The sequence below is a fragment of the Colossoma macropomum genome, unplaced genomic scaffold, assembly GCF_904425465.1.
Source record: "Colossoma macropomum unplaced genomic scaffold, Colossoma_macropomum, whole genome shotgun sequence".
NCBI classification, from domain to species: Eukaryota; Metazoa; Chordata; class Actinopteri; order Characiformes; family Serrasalmidae; genus Colossoma; species Colossoma macropomum.
Genome location: NW_023495902.1, coordinates 73,311 through 87,331, shown reverse-complemented (window position 1 = coordinate 87,331; position 14,021 = coordinate 73,311). Strand labels below are relative to the sequence as shown.

The following is a 14,021-nucleotide window of genomic DNA, read 5'->3' as shown; positions in this document are numbered from 1 at the left end:
TCTAAATATCATAGTACAGCATTTTTTATTGTGGCTGGTTTTAATAAAATAGTTTAAATGTAACTGTAAATTTTGTTACTCTTATTTTGTATTTATTTTTTTATTTTCTTCTAATGCGGCTGCTTTACTGGATTTGTTGAAGACCAAAGACAATAACTGTAACTGTTCATTTAAATTATTTATATCAATAAAAATGCTTTGTATTCTGATCTTTTGGTTGGCCTCTTTATAAATCTGTGTAGTATTACTGTCTCATTTTGAGTTCAACAGAATCAGATGTTGATCACAAACAATGTAACAAAAGTTGGACGATGATGATAATGAAACATCTTCCCTCATTTACACTTACAGCACATAGTCACAGCCTTTCAGGCTTAACCTAACACAGGTCACTGTATGTTTAGGGGTGTACTTATGTTGAGTAAATCTGGGTAACAGTTCTGTGTCTTATTTCTGTTAAGCTGCTCGTAATATTACACATCAACTAAAACTGTGTAGCCACTCCCTCACACATGTAACCCTAGTGAATGATTAGCTGACATCAAACTGACCAACACTGAGTGAATGAATGACTGGACTCTAGGAAGGGTTTACAGTGCTGCTCGGTGAGCGAGGTGACCCTCTGCACCGGTACCTGTTAACGTCCCCCCGAAAGGCCAACTTCACCTGCCAGTGAAGCCACAAGTGCTGCTGCACCAAACGGCTATCTGTGCCTTAAAGAGCCGGTGTGGTCTTTGCACTGTGAACCAGCCCACAGCAAACAACATCACGGTCGCTCGTGCAGGACTCCACAGTTTGGCAGTTGACTGGGATGAGCCCTGAGTTCCACGCGCACACTGAGCTGCACAGCTGACCATCTTTAATACCGCACACTGACCCCAGACTAAACACACAGCGGGCACTGCATTCTGCTTAGCATGTTTTTTCTTGTTCCCTCTTTCTTTCTGTGGTGTGTGTATGTGTCTACTGTGTCTACTTCCTTTTGGAGTCAAAAACAGTAGACAGGTCACAGGTCATCTTTAGCTTGGACAATACATTCTGAAAAAGCCTAATAAAGACTGCAGCGATTAAAGCTTCTTCTGGTACCTCACTAAGATTTTAATTAAGCAACATAGCATTAAATTCCAACATACCACCAGCTCCACAAAACATTACGTGGAAGGTATATGCCGAGGTGTGGAAAGATTTCCGCACAGATTTGAGTGAGTGGATGATTTTTCACATTTAGATGTGGAGATCTTCCTCATCTTCTGTCTTCAGTCTGAGAAATGAGGAACAGTAACTCAGCGCTAGTTAGTTAAGAACACCAAAGACAGCAGCTGAACAATGAGCTTCACTGAATCTGTTTTTGAGTATCTATTTTTCCCCAAACATACAGCATCACTTTATTTTCAGGGACCCCCAGAACATTTGTTTTGAGACATTTAGGGGGTCCACACATTGCTTGAACCTCAGCAAAACCGTGTCTTTATTAGGTTTGAGATAAACCTCAGTCAAACCTGATCAACAGCACCACCTAGTGGCAGATGTGTAATTTTTAAATGACAGCAGATGGGTTCAGGTAGAACTGCAGGTTTAAACTGAAGCTATAAAGGACACAATAATGGAGTTTAAGACTCCTTCAGGTTTAAACTCAGATTAAGCTCTAAACCATAGTGACAGTGTAACTACCCCTTTATGATTTTATCCAGAATGATAAACTGTGTTTGTATGTCGTATCAGCTTCAGCTGTCGTCCCATAGAAGCCTGAGTGATGTGTAGGTGAGTAATAATGCTTCACACCTGTTCAGAGCCCATCAGAGCCCATTTAGAGGATCAGGGACGTTAGGAGCTGGAATAAATCTAAAATATGATAAACTCAACACGGACACAACAGGGGATACTAAACGTGATAAAGTTTTATTCCATTAAAACCACACAAGTGCAGTAAGATAAAATATAAAAGGTAAATGTTTCTTGAACTTTAGAGGCGTTTAAACCTGAGCTCATATGTGCTGTAGCTCTCCATCTGTGTGCAGTAGAGTTTACCATTAACCATTAATATCACCAAAACAACTGAGGTCTGTGACAAGCTATGGTCTGTCGTTCAGTCGTCTTAAAACATGTTTCTGTTTCTCTTTAGAGTTCATGGCTGATCTGTTGTTCTATATAACTGTCATAACTGCAGTGACAGACAGAATTAATGTAGTTTATTGTGACTTATATGACAGTTGTATTAAATGTGTGCTGGAACAGAGTGATGGCTTCTGTATTTAAAGAGAAATCCTGAGAAATGTGAGATTAGCAGGTTGTTTACTGGCTGCATCACAGCACACTTTCCTTTTAAAAACCTCAAGCAGCGCAGTCGGTTCTGCAGGCACTTCCTCTTTACAGACAGGAAATCTAAAAAACAAAGCCTTGAGCTGAGACCACTGACACGAGGAACAAACCCACCAGTTTGAGTAACATCTGCAATATTTCTGCAGTTCCACTGTATAGATTTACTGTATCAGTGAATATGTGCTGTAGCTCTCACTCTGTGTGCGGTAGAGTTTACCATTAACCATTAATATCACCAAAACAACTAAAGTCTGTGACAAGCTGTAGTCTGTCAGTTAATCATTTTAAAACACAAGCAGCAAATGATTCATTTTTCTCCATTAAAGCACTGCAGAATTGCAACAATGATTGCGTATATGTGCATTTAATAATCCAGTAACTGCAGAAAATCAGATTTTGTCAGTAATCCTATCAACACGTTTACATGCACTTGAGTAATCAGATAATGGGAAACTCCGGGTCTATGTGAGTCAGACAATAATCAGATTTCTGCTTTGCAACCAGCCAATAAACTCACAGAAGAAGACGTGACGTAAACGTAACGTAAAACTCAAACTTCATGCCGCCACTTTACCTGAAAACATGAACATACATCATCTAAAAGATGAAGAAAATTTAAATCCTTTATTTCCTGTTTGGTTTCAGCGCCGCTCCAACAGTGTTTTGCTGCGTTTTGTGACACCCACCGTCTGATTTGCGCATGCGCAGACTGAGAAATCTGGAAGAAATCAGAGTAAGAGTTCACATGCACTGAGAAATCAGATCGGAGTATGGTGTTTACATGACCATTTGAGTAGTCGGATAACTACAGAAATCTGATTATGATCGGATTATTGAGTGCATGTATACACACTCAGTAGAACAACAGATAAATGTACTATTCTCTCCCAGACAACAAACAGTCATTGAATACAACATTAAAGCGTCAACAGATCATATGGAATCGATGTTCTAATCTAATGTTCTTGATCACTTTTTTCATCCTGAATTAATATTGGAACATTGAAAATTTAGCAAAAATTCAACATAACACTGATACTGCCTCGATCATTTTTAACCTTTCAGAAATCACATTACTGCAGTAAAACACTGCCAAAGCCACCCTGCTTCATCTTACGCAGCGATACCTCCTAAAACATCACTTTCCCTTTGATTGAATAACAAGAAAACAAGAAAAAGAACTATTCAGTGGTGCAACAAAGTCTCAAATACTGAAGATGTCAGAAATCCATAAACACACAATGACTAGTTTACTTCATGAGATTTGGAGCTCTGAAAAACAAAAACACACAATCAGTAGTGTGTTCATGTTAACTCGTTTGGTGTTAGCAGTCTGCTAAGTTTAAGACTGCTGTGTGTATTTTGGATATTCTGGTTGTTACGATCTCTCAGGTCTGTAACTAAAGCTTAGACTCCATTTAAATACTAATTTCACTTTAAAGTGTAAAGAACCAAGTGTTATGACATCTTTTTCAGTATAAAGGTCATAAGAAGTCATTTTACAGTTTAGTCATTATTGTAATGTCCTGCCACTGGCCAAGCATACAGGCTCACAGGAGCTGCTGTGGTAGGAGAGACGTTTTGTGTAAATAAATTGTTGTCCTTGGTTTAAAATGTGTGGTATGTGTTGCTCGGACTTTACTGTCCTGGGCTTTGGGGGAGTGAGGCAGTGTTAAGTGTCTACCATGAATGGATATTGTATGACTGGAGGTGACCTGCCTGTTACACTGGCTGTTTTAGCAGCGCTGATCAGTGTTTTTTAAAAGAGCACTCACATTTAAAGCACAATGTTCCCTGCACCTTGTTGCAAGCCAACAACACATTATGATTATAATAATGGGTCTGCATCCTTTACTTTATTGTTCATCTCATGATTGTACATTTAAACAATTCACAGGAAACACCACTTGAACGCACTTCAAAGTTGGTGGATGAAGTCAGGAGCTTTGGAATTTTACATCAATGTTATTTCCATCATGCAAACAGTCAAACAACAGAAAGTGAGCAGGTAAACAGTATGAATATAAATGATGATGCTAAAGTGAATTTTACACATGTACAGTTTACCCACAGTTCTTTTCTACTCCACTAAAACAGGCCTAAACAGATCAGCTGCAGCTCCATTTCACATCCTCAGATTTCTGTTTATCTCCCACAGGAACCGTTACGCTGGGTGAGCGAGCTCCTCCACCTTGGAGACTAAAGCAGCATCAGATCAGAAACTGAGCCAAAACCCCATAGAATAAAACCACCTGTTCTTAAGCCCCGCCCCCCTGCGCCTGTTAAAGAAGATCAAAACAAAAGCTTTAAAGTGCGTCAGTGCAGGATGAACATCAGCTGTATGATTCTGTCATATTAGAGACAGAGAGCGGTGAGTACAACTCAGAGCTGAGAGCTGAAGTGTGTTTGGAGATTCTCTGTTTCTGTTTCTGTTTGGAGTTTATGGCTGATCTGAAGCTCTTTTTTTAAATAGACTGAGTGGTTTATTTAACATCATCAGCTGATTCCACCATTAATAATGTAAGGAAAACTGAACTGACAGACAGAATTTATATCATTTATTGTGACTAATGTGATAGTTTTATTAAAATGTCCTGGAACAGAGTGATGAGCTTCTGTATTTAAAGAGAAATCCTGAGAGATGTGAGATTAGCAGGTTGTTTACTGGCTGCGCCACAGCACACTTCCTTTTTAAAAACCTTTAGCAGTGCAGTCGGATCTGCAGGCACTTCCTCTTTACACACAAGAAGTCTGCAAAACAAAGCCTTGAGCTGAGAACACTCTCACGAGGAGCAAACCCACCAGTCTGAGTAACATCTGTAATATTTCAGCATTTCCACTGTACAGATTTACTGTATCAGTGAATATAATGGAGTAAATCTCCAGCACACTCACTGATACTCATCAGTCTCTATTAACTCAGAGAGCTACTGCAGTTTGTGGACTCTCTGCTGTCCTGCTGAGCTCTGAGCTGATTGATTAAAATTTAATTCTGTGTTTTCTTCTGGCTTTAATGTACTTTTTCGGTATGTTGGTTCTGACCCTGTCTGCCCTTCAGTATTGTGTTTGCTGGTGATTTTCCTGGAGTGTCTGACCTGCAGACTGAGTACAATAAAGCCCTGCATTTGCATCCAATCTCATCTCATTACTGACAAAAAGTCAGAGACCACTTTTCATTTACAAACCCATTTCCAAAAGAAGTTGGGATGCTGTGCAGAATGTAAATAAAAACAGAATGCAATGATATGCAAATCATGCAATCCATATTTTTAAATGAAAGTACTACAAAGACAATATATCAAATGTTGAAACTGAGAAATATTATTGTTTTTTGAAAAATATATGCCCATTTTAATTTTGATACCAACAACACTTTCTAAAAAGTTGGGACGGGGGCATGTTTGCCACTGAGTTTCATCACCTCTTCTTTCAACAACATTCTGTACAGGAACTGAGGAGACACTGCTGTAGTTTTAAAAGTGAAATGTTTTTACATTCTTGTTTGATATAGGATTTCAGCTGCTCAACAGCTCAGGGTGTCCTTTGTCGTATTTTTCATTTCATAATGCTGCAAATGTTTTTTTAGTGGTGACAGGTCTGGACGGCAGGCAGGTCCGTTTATGCCTGGACTCTTTTAATACGGAGCAATGCTGCTGTAATACATGCAGAATGTGGTTTAACATTGTCTTGCTGAAATAATCAAGGCCTTTCCTGAAAAAGACGTCGTCTGGATGGCAGCATATGTTGCCAAAACATGTATATATCGTTCAGCATTAATGGTGCCTTCACAGATGTGCACGTCTCCCATGTCATGTGCACTAACGTCCCCCCTATACCGTCATGAATACTGGCTTTTGAACTGTGCACTGATAACAAGCTGAGTGGTCTTTAGCCCGGAGGACACAGTGTCCATGATTTCCAAAAAGAATTTCAAATGTTGATTCATTAGACCACAGGACACTTTTTCACTTCCCCTCAGTCCATTTTAAATGAGCTCAGGCCCAAAGAAGGCGGCAGCGTTTCTGGGTCCTGTTTATATTTGGTTTCTTCTTTGCATTTTAGAGTCTTGACTTGCATTTGTGGATGCTGTGATGAACTGTTTTCACAGACAGTGGTTTTCAGAAGTGTTTCTGAGTCCATGCATTGAATTCCACTAAAGAATCATGTTTTCAGATCTGAAGCAGCTTGATTTTCTCCTCTCTCTCAAAGATGAAAGCTTTAAGTGCTGTTTATCTGATGGGGCAGTTTTGGTGTCTACCAGGTCTTCCACATGGTTGTTAGGAGTCACATTTTCCCTGGAGCTTGTAATCAGTTTTTGAACTTCAATTTTGGAAACTTCTGTTTTTTCACATATTTTTCACTTTCTACTTCTTTATGCAAGTGGATCATCTATCGAATTTGTGTGTGTGTGTGTGTCAGTAGGTCAGTACTGATGGTGTGTTTGTGCGTCTGTAGGTCAGTCATGCAGTCCTGCAGTTCTGCTCTCTGTATCCTGATCTTACTGATCACTCCGTTCCCTACTGGTAAGAACTGCACTGTCACTACTTTATTCATCTTACTGAAGATTTCATCTTAGTCTTTGATGTATGAAGCAGGTTTTTAATATTTAAGAACTCAACTGGACAATGAAGCTTCTGCCATGTGATCTGCTGAGTACACACAGTTCACTCTGACTAATTTTAACATGTCAGCTCTTCACTGACAGATTTACTCTAGTAGGTACTGCTGTTTTTTTATTATTCTGTTTCCTTTTGTATCTTTGCCTTATTCTCTTTTTCAGGGTCTGTATCAGCTGTTCCTCAAGTGAAGGTGAATCTTCATGACTCTGCTATTCTGCCCTGCTCTGAGAGATGCTCTGGTTTGGTCAGATGGACTGTGTTCAGGAAACCCACTGATGTCCTGGCTGAATGTGATCAGACTTCATGTAGATCAAAGGAGGGATATCAGATGATCCATGATCAGTACCTGAAGGGGAATCTCTCTCTCACCATCACTGATGCTGATTTCTCTAAGAGGAACATGTACACGTGTACATGTGATAACATGGCTGTCTGTGATGTGTCTCTGAGGCTTCAGGGTAAGTCTTTCTTCTCCCTTTTTGTCCATTCAGTAAATCTGATTGTTATTTTTAACAGATCCAGAACGTCTCTGCTTTAAGGTAGAATGTTGACCATGTAAGAAGAAAACAGAAACAGGCCTACAAGAGGATGCACAGACAGATGTAGAAGTGTGGCCTGGGTCACAGTGTGTGGTGTCACAGGTGTAGCATCAGCACCTCAGTGTGGTCTTGTTATGGCAATGACTGAGCATTGAAATGGTGATGGCATCATGTAGTATTTATGTCAGCATAGTGATGTAATTCTATAGTGAATGTGTTGTGGTGACATCATTGTACAGTTTGTGTGTCAGTGTCGTGGTGTGATCAGCAGAGGGTGGGCTTTTACCCCCGATGAAGGTAATTCTAATTTATTGTTCAGAAGTGCAGTGAGGATGAGGCTCACAGGTGCTTGGAGCCTCTGAGGTTCAGCACTGTTGCCATCATGCTGGGATCTCCATGTTGAGCTGGGTAGAGCAGGAGATGCTGGGAAAGTCCAGTAGCTCTGATCTGATTGAGGCAGTGCTAGCCAGAGTTACAGGAACAGTAATAACGTACTGCAGCAGGAGCAGGCAGACACGGAGAGTCTGGAGTAAAGTCAGGTTCCATGGATAGAGGAAAACATAGCAGAGCCCAGTAGCACCTGCCATCAGCAGCACCAGCATCTCACAACAAGAAGTTCCTTGCAAGAAACGAGAGGCAGAGATGAAAATGCATTGGAAGTTAGGTTGGAAGGGGAGGAGCTTTAAGCATGCCCTGCTTCAAACTTTATTAACTATTTTATTATTATATATATCTCATAGAATAATAATTCTAATGTTGTGGTTTATTGTGTTTTATCTTTGCAGCTCCTGTGTATTCTAAGAAGATGAAGCCTGGAGAATCTCTCATCCTTGATCTTCCCATCTCAGAGCCAGTAAAGGTGACTTTTGACAGGACTGGAGACTCTGATCCAAACCCTGTGAAGCTGTGTGAAGTTGAGGGCCGTAAAATACAGTGTGACCCTCCATATGAGGAGAGAGTGCTGTTCCAGTCCAGTCTGCAGCTGAACGACCTAAAGGACTCTGATGGTGGTGTTTACACTGTACTGGACACTGAGAATGAAGAGACTGTGTCTACTTACAGAGTCAGCATTGTTAAAGGTAAGCCTTTAACTTATTTCTCTTGCCAGCACAAATAAGGGTGCAAATTCGGTCTGACAGGGGTCTGTTCATGTAAAACCATGAACAAAAATCAGCTTACAGTTACTATATTGTCATGATCTCTAATGGTTTATAGGTCAATTCTGAAATACTGAAATACGCAATATTATCAAGGGAACATATATGTAGTTTTCTGACATACATTCATTGTACAACCCCATTTCCAAAAACGTTGGGACACTATGCAAAAAGTACATAAAAACAAAATGCAATGATGTTCAAATCATTTAAACTCTCTATTTAAATGAAAATAGTACAAAGACAACATATCAAATGTTGAAACTGACAAATTTTATTATTTTTTGAACATTATTTGCCCATTTTGAATTTGATGCCAACAACACTTTCCAAAAAAGTTGGGACGGGTGCAAGAAAAGACTGTTAAAGCTGTGTAATGCTAAAAAAAAACACCAGCTGGTTGGGTGGCAAAAGGTCAGTTACATGACTAGGTAAACAAAACATTTCAGAGAGGTCTTTCAGAAGTAAAGATGAGGAGGGGTTCACCACTCTGTGAAAGACTGCACCATCAAATAGTGCAACAAGAATAACGTTTCTCAACATGAAATAGTAAAGAACTTTTGCTTTTCATCATCTACAGTACATACATACATACATACATCATCTAAACCGCTTATCCTTCTGGGTCGCGGTGGGGTGCTGGAGCCTATCCCAGCTGTCATTGGGCGGAAGGCAGGATACACCCTGGACAGGTCGCCAGTCCATCGCAGGGCAGACAGACAGACATACACATTCACACACTCACACCTAGGGGCAATTTAGCATGTCCAATCAGCCTGACTGCATGTTTTTGGACTGTGGGAGGAAACCGGAGTACCCGGAGGAAACCCACGCAGACACGGGGAGAACAGGCAAACTCCACACAGAAACGACCCTGGTCACCCGGCCGGGAATCGAACCCAAGCCATTCTCGCTGTGAGGCAACAGCGCTACCCACTCTACAGTACATAATATCATTAAAAGACTCATAGAATCTGGAGAAATCTCTGTATGTAAGTGACAAGGCCAAAAACCAGTATTTGCTGGCCGTTATCTTTGGGCCCTCAGGCAGCACTGCATTAAAAACAGACATGATTCTGTAGCGGTAATCACTGCATGGACTCAGAAACACTTCTGAAAACCACTGTCTGTGAAAACAGTTCATCACAGCATCCACAAATGCAAGTCAAGACCCTAAAATGCAAAGAAGAAACCATATATAAACAGGATCCAGAAACGCTGCCGCCTTCTTTGGGCCCGGACTCATTTAAAATGGACTGAGGTGAAGTGGAAAAGTGTCCTGTGGTCCGACGAATCAACATTTGAAATTCTTTTTGGAAATCATGGACACTGTGTCTTCTGGGCTAAAGACCATCAGACTTGTTATCAGCACACACTTCAAAAGCCAGTATTCATGATGGTATAGGAGGGCATTAGTGCACATGACATGGGTGACATGCACATCTGTGAAGGCACCATTAATGCTGAACAATATATAGATGTTTTGGCAACATATGCTGCCATCCAGACAACGTCTTTTTCAGGGAAGGCCTTGACTATTTCAACAAGACAGTGTCAAACTGGTGTATTCTTAAATGGAATTATGAAATGTGTGGGAGTGAAAAAGTGTGGGAGGAGGTATGAGTCTCAAACCCCTCCTCCTTCCAATCTAGGGACTTCTAGGGATATCTTCATCTTCGATTTCCTGTAATTAAGTTCTCACACCACCACCTTTACCACCTCACCTCCTCCCTGTTCCTCAGTCCTACATCAGTCCTACTACAGCTATGAGGGGGTCCGGCCTTCTAGCTACAGGCAGAAGCTGCCCAGAACTCCAGCCCAAGTTCTCAGAGTTCAACCCCTCCCTCAATCAGTCTTCCCTCATACTACCACCACCATGTTGAGGACACAGTCTGAGCTCACAAAAACACAGTAATAATTATTGACTAGAGACAAGACCAAGTCCAAATGATATCAAGACCGAGTCCAAATAATGTCATGACCGAGTCCAAACGATGTTGAGACTGAGAAGAGACTAATGATGCCAACACTTAGTTCAACTGACGTTGAGACCGAGATAAGACCCGAGTCCAAATGATATCAAGACCGATCCAAATGATATCAAGACTGTGACAAGACCCAGTCAAGAAAATGTCCAGACCAGTCCAAATGATGTTGAGACTTAGAAGAGATTGAGTCCAAATGATGTTTAGTACCGAGACGAGACTTGATGAAGGCAAGACCAAGACAAGCTAATTTATGCTCCTGAGACCAAGACCAGACTTGAGTACTATAACACTACCCATTCCAATGGCAGTTTTTTCACTGATTGGATAGATATGCATGTTGTTGTCATTCTCATGTGAGACTGAAGGCTCTGCTTCAAGTGGTAGACATTTTTTGAGAAGCCAGTATTCTCTGTGTGGCCTCAACAGACAGCAATCATGAAATGCTGATACAAATAAGTTAGCTGTTAGGCTGCTTGGCTAAACACTGCTGCAATCTGCCAGACTTTACCTGTCTTTCCTAAAAATGTATTTTAAACCCCCTCAGCCCTCCCAAAAAAAGATTTCTTTCCATGACACTGTCTGTTTTTCTCACTTTAGTTGGGCAGCCAAGTGACACATGCAGTTGGGAGAAATTCGGCATTGGGGTAGCCTTCTTCTGTCTTGGAGCGCTGCTGGGGTACTTCGTACCAGGGCCTGTAGTAAGATTCTGGGGGTGGCTGAAGAGGAAAATACAGCCCTTTTGTTGTGAAAAAGAAAGATCTGCTGAGGAAAAAAGGCTTTCTTCTACCCCTGAAAGTACTCCCCTGGAAGAGGTCTCCTCAGGTTCCCATGTGGAAACACAGGCTGTAGAGGATCAGAACTAAGTACATTTTCATTTCTGCCTATTTAGTCTGGAGGAGAGACTAAAATCTCTTTTGTGTCTATTAAATGATAAATTGTACTTTGTTTTTGTGTAAAGGCACAAATGTGAACCTGTTGTAGTTCTGTTGAGCAGTGCTGTGACCACTGGAATTCAATGTGGTTTAATTGGTCAATGAATGTGGGTTTTATCTTGTCCAGTTGAGCCGTAAGCAGGAGATTAAGGAGTGAAACTGGGAGTCAGAAGTGACCAAACCTTCCTCCTAAATCTCCTAAACCTTCAGCTCAGCCTGGGTGGCTGTTAGCTTTTTGTGTTTTGCTGCCTGTTGCTATTTTTTCAGGTGACAGCCCTGCACTTTATGAAAAATTAATGAGGTGTGACTGGGTCAGTTCCCCTCTTGTCACTGGGGTGGAACCCTCAAGGGTCCATTTCAGTACCTTTAGTCAGGGAACATAACTGAACCATAATCCACTAAAATGATATGTTCTAAGCTGTACTGACTCCACACACCCCGTCTCGTCTCCAGGCTTTTATTTTACTGTTCTGTTTTAAAACATTCGGTTATGAAAAGGTACAAATACGAACTTTTCACCTGGAAAAACTTATTTAAAAACTTACTTATTTATTTACCTATAAAAGGGACATTTACGTTGTTTGCACCTTGATGAACAAAAAATAATATTCCTGCACAGCACCTTCATTTCTAACAGTGTCATTACAGAAGATTCCTAATTACAGCATTAACTTAGTCAGTTTAGCTCTCAGTCAGAAATGACCCTCCCACTGACTGTTCTGATTGGCTGCTCCAGTTTTTGGGGTCTCTCTTTATTTCTTTCTTTCCTATTGATGAGATTGTTTTTGATAAGCAGGTTTTATAAAATGAAATAATTTTACATAGAAAACTGAATGTCTTTCATTCTGCATGCAGTGAAAACTGTAAATATGTAAATGTGACTAAAGATTTTTACTTTTATTGTTTATTTGTTTTGTATTTTTTGCAGATCTACAATGCAGATATTTGTTTACTGAATCTGTTGAACACCAAAGTGCTGTGATTCTAACTGATATCTGTGAATTTCCAACACTAATAAAGCACCAGTGACGGTGTCATCAGCTCTGTTCACAACAGTAACTGATACTTTATTCCTTTTTTTCAATTACACATTAAAAGCCCTTGTATTCTGATCCTGTGACTGGTGTCTTTATAAGTCTGTATGTCTCAGTTTGAGTGTAACAGAATCTGGTGTTAATTAAGGCTAAACTGTAACGGGAATCAGTGAATGAAGGTCTAAGATGTTCTATAATAACATTTTCCAGCCTGATTGAACTTGAGGTAACTGGGTGTGTCCACCCTGCAGTGCACTGACCTTCAGTTCAGCAGATGTGGAGGTGCCTGACCTGTGACCCAGTAATGTAGAGACTGTCCTGTACAGTAGATGTTTTACAGGTACGAGTCTAAATCAGTGCTGTGTTAAGAAGCTTGCAGAGCTTTACTGAGACTCTGACAGTCTAAACTGACACTGTAACAGAGAGAATAAACAATATATAACCTACATGCTAATATATATAATTTACATTTATGACCAACTGAAGAATGAAGAACAATGGGTAATAAATGGTAATTAAAAAAACAGAAAAACAAACAATAGAAGTGAAGCATTATGGGATATTTGACAGTGTGTCGTTTGAAATGAGACGAGGGGTGAAGCAAAGCAGGTGACATGTTTCAGACTGTTCAGAGTCCAGAGTGAGCGGTCAGGAGGCTGGTAGGAACACAGAAGAGCAGGAACATTAAAGATACTAGGAACGATCTGATGAACACATCACTGTCTTCTGGGAGCTGAGGATCAGTTATATCAGTTTGTCTCCACATCACAATTTAAAGAGCTGCAATTTAAATTTTAGACTATTATCAGCAAAATTTCATGTATGGACCAAACAAGTCAGACCAATCAGAAACAACCAAACACACATGTGCTGTGACATCACAACCATGACTAACTGACAGTCTGGAACACTGTGTTCAGCATTCAGGCCTTAAGCCAGAAAAAGAGGAAGTAGTGGGCTGAAAATATAATAATATACCTGGAGCTTCATTTATAGAATAGAGTCCCAGTCACTGTAATAGAGCAGTGATAGTTGTGGAAATGGCTGCATAAAGCAGAACAGAACGACTGCAGTTCTATCAGACTGGTGTAGGTGGTGTTTGTGGGTGAAAACAGAGATTTAAACTGGATTTAAAGTGAATTCTCCTGTTTTATTTTCATCAGCCTGCAGCTCCACGTTTCTCCTGCAGGTGGCGGTACATTCTATTTCATATGTAAACAGTTCACTGTGAGTTACAGTTACAGAGCACAGACTGTACAGACGCCTTATTCTCTAAACATTATTATTATTATTATTATAGAGTTGAATATGGGGATCAGTGTGCTGTAACCGGAGGTGAGATTGAGGATAAACAGGTGGAATAATGAACATAAACTCAGATTTCAGACCCACAGTGGAACAGCAGGTCAGTCACAGCCAACAGTAACACTTGT

At 40.5% G+C, this 14,021-nt stretch overlaps 1 protein-coding gene across 3 annotated transcripts; it reads left to right on the top strand.

The window, feature by feature from the left end:
* The first annotated feature begins 4,640 nt into the window (after nt 1-4,640).
* LOC118803456 lies at nt 4,641-11,825 on the top strand. Of its 3 annotated transcripts, none has more exons than XM_036563942.1 (5): nt 4,641-4,690; nt 6,775-6,842; nt 7,100-7,396; nt 8,263-8,556; nt 11,220-11,825. In XM_036563942.1, the coding sequence occupies exons 2-5, from the start codon at nt 6,782-6,784 to the stop codon at nt 11,483-11,485; spliced, it is 918 nt and encodes a 305-aa protein (XP_036419835.1). In that variant the 5' UTR covers nt 4,641-4,690; nt 6,775-6,781; the 3' UTR covers nt 11,486-11,825. The 3 variants fall into 3 exon arrangements, with proteins under 3 accessions (XP_036419835.1, XP_036419834.1, XP_036419833.1); XM_036563941.1 differs by lacking the exon at nt 4,641-4,690 and adding an exon at nt 4,701-4,839; XM_036563940.1 differs by lacking the exon at nt 4,641-4,690 and having other exon boundaries at nt 6,732-6,842.
* Nucleotides 11,826-14,021: the final 2,196 nt, after the last annotated feature.

Bases quoted from the DNA above. Each gene is read 5' to 3' on its own strand.
- LOC118803456 (XM_036563940.1), top strand. From the start codon at position 6,752: ATGGTGTGTTTGTGCGTCTGTAGGTCAGTCATGCAGTCCTGCAGTTCT. The intron at 6,843-7,099 runs GTAAGAACTGCA...TCTCTTTTTCAG, and splicing joins GATCACTCCGTTCCCTACTG to GGTCTGTATCAGCTGTTCCT. The intron at 7,397-8,262 runs GTAAGTCTTTCT...TTATCTTTGCAG, and splicing joins TGTGTCTCTGAGGCTTCAGG to CTCCTGTGTATTCTAAGAAG.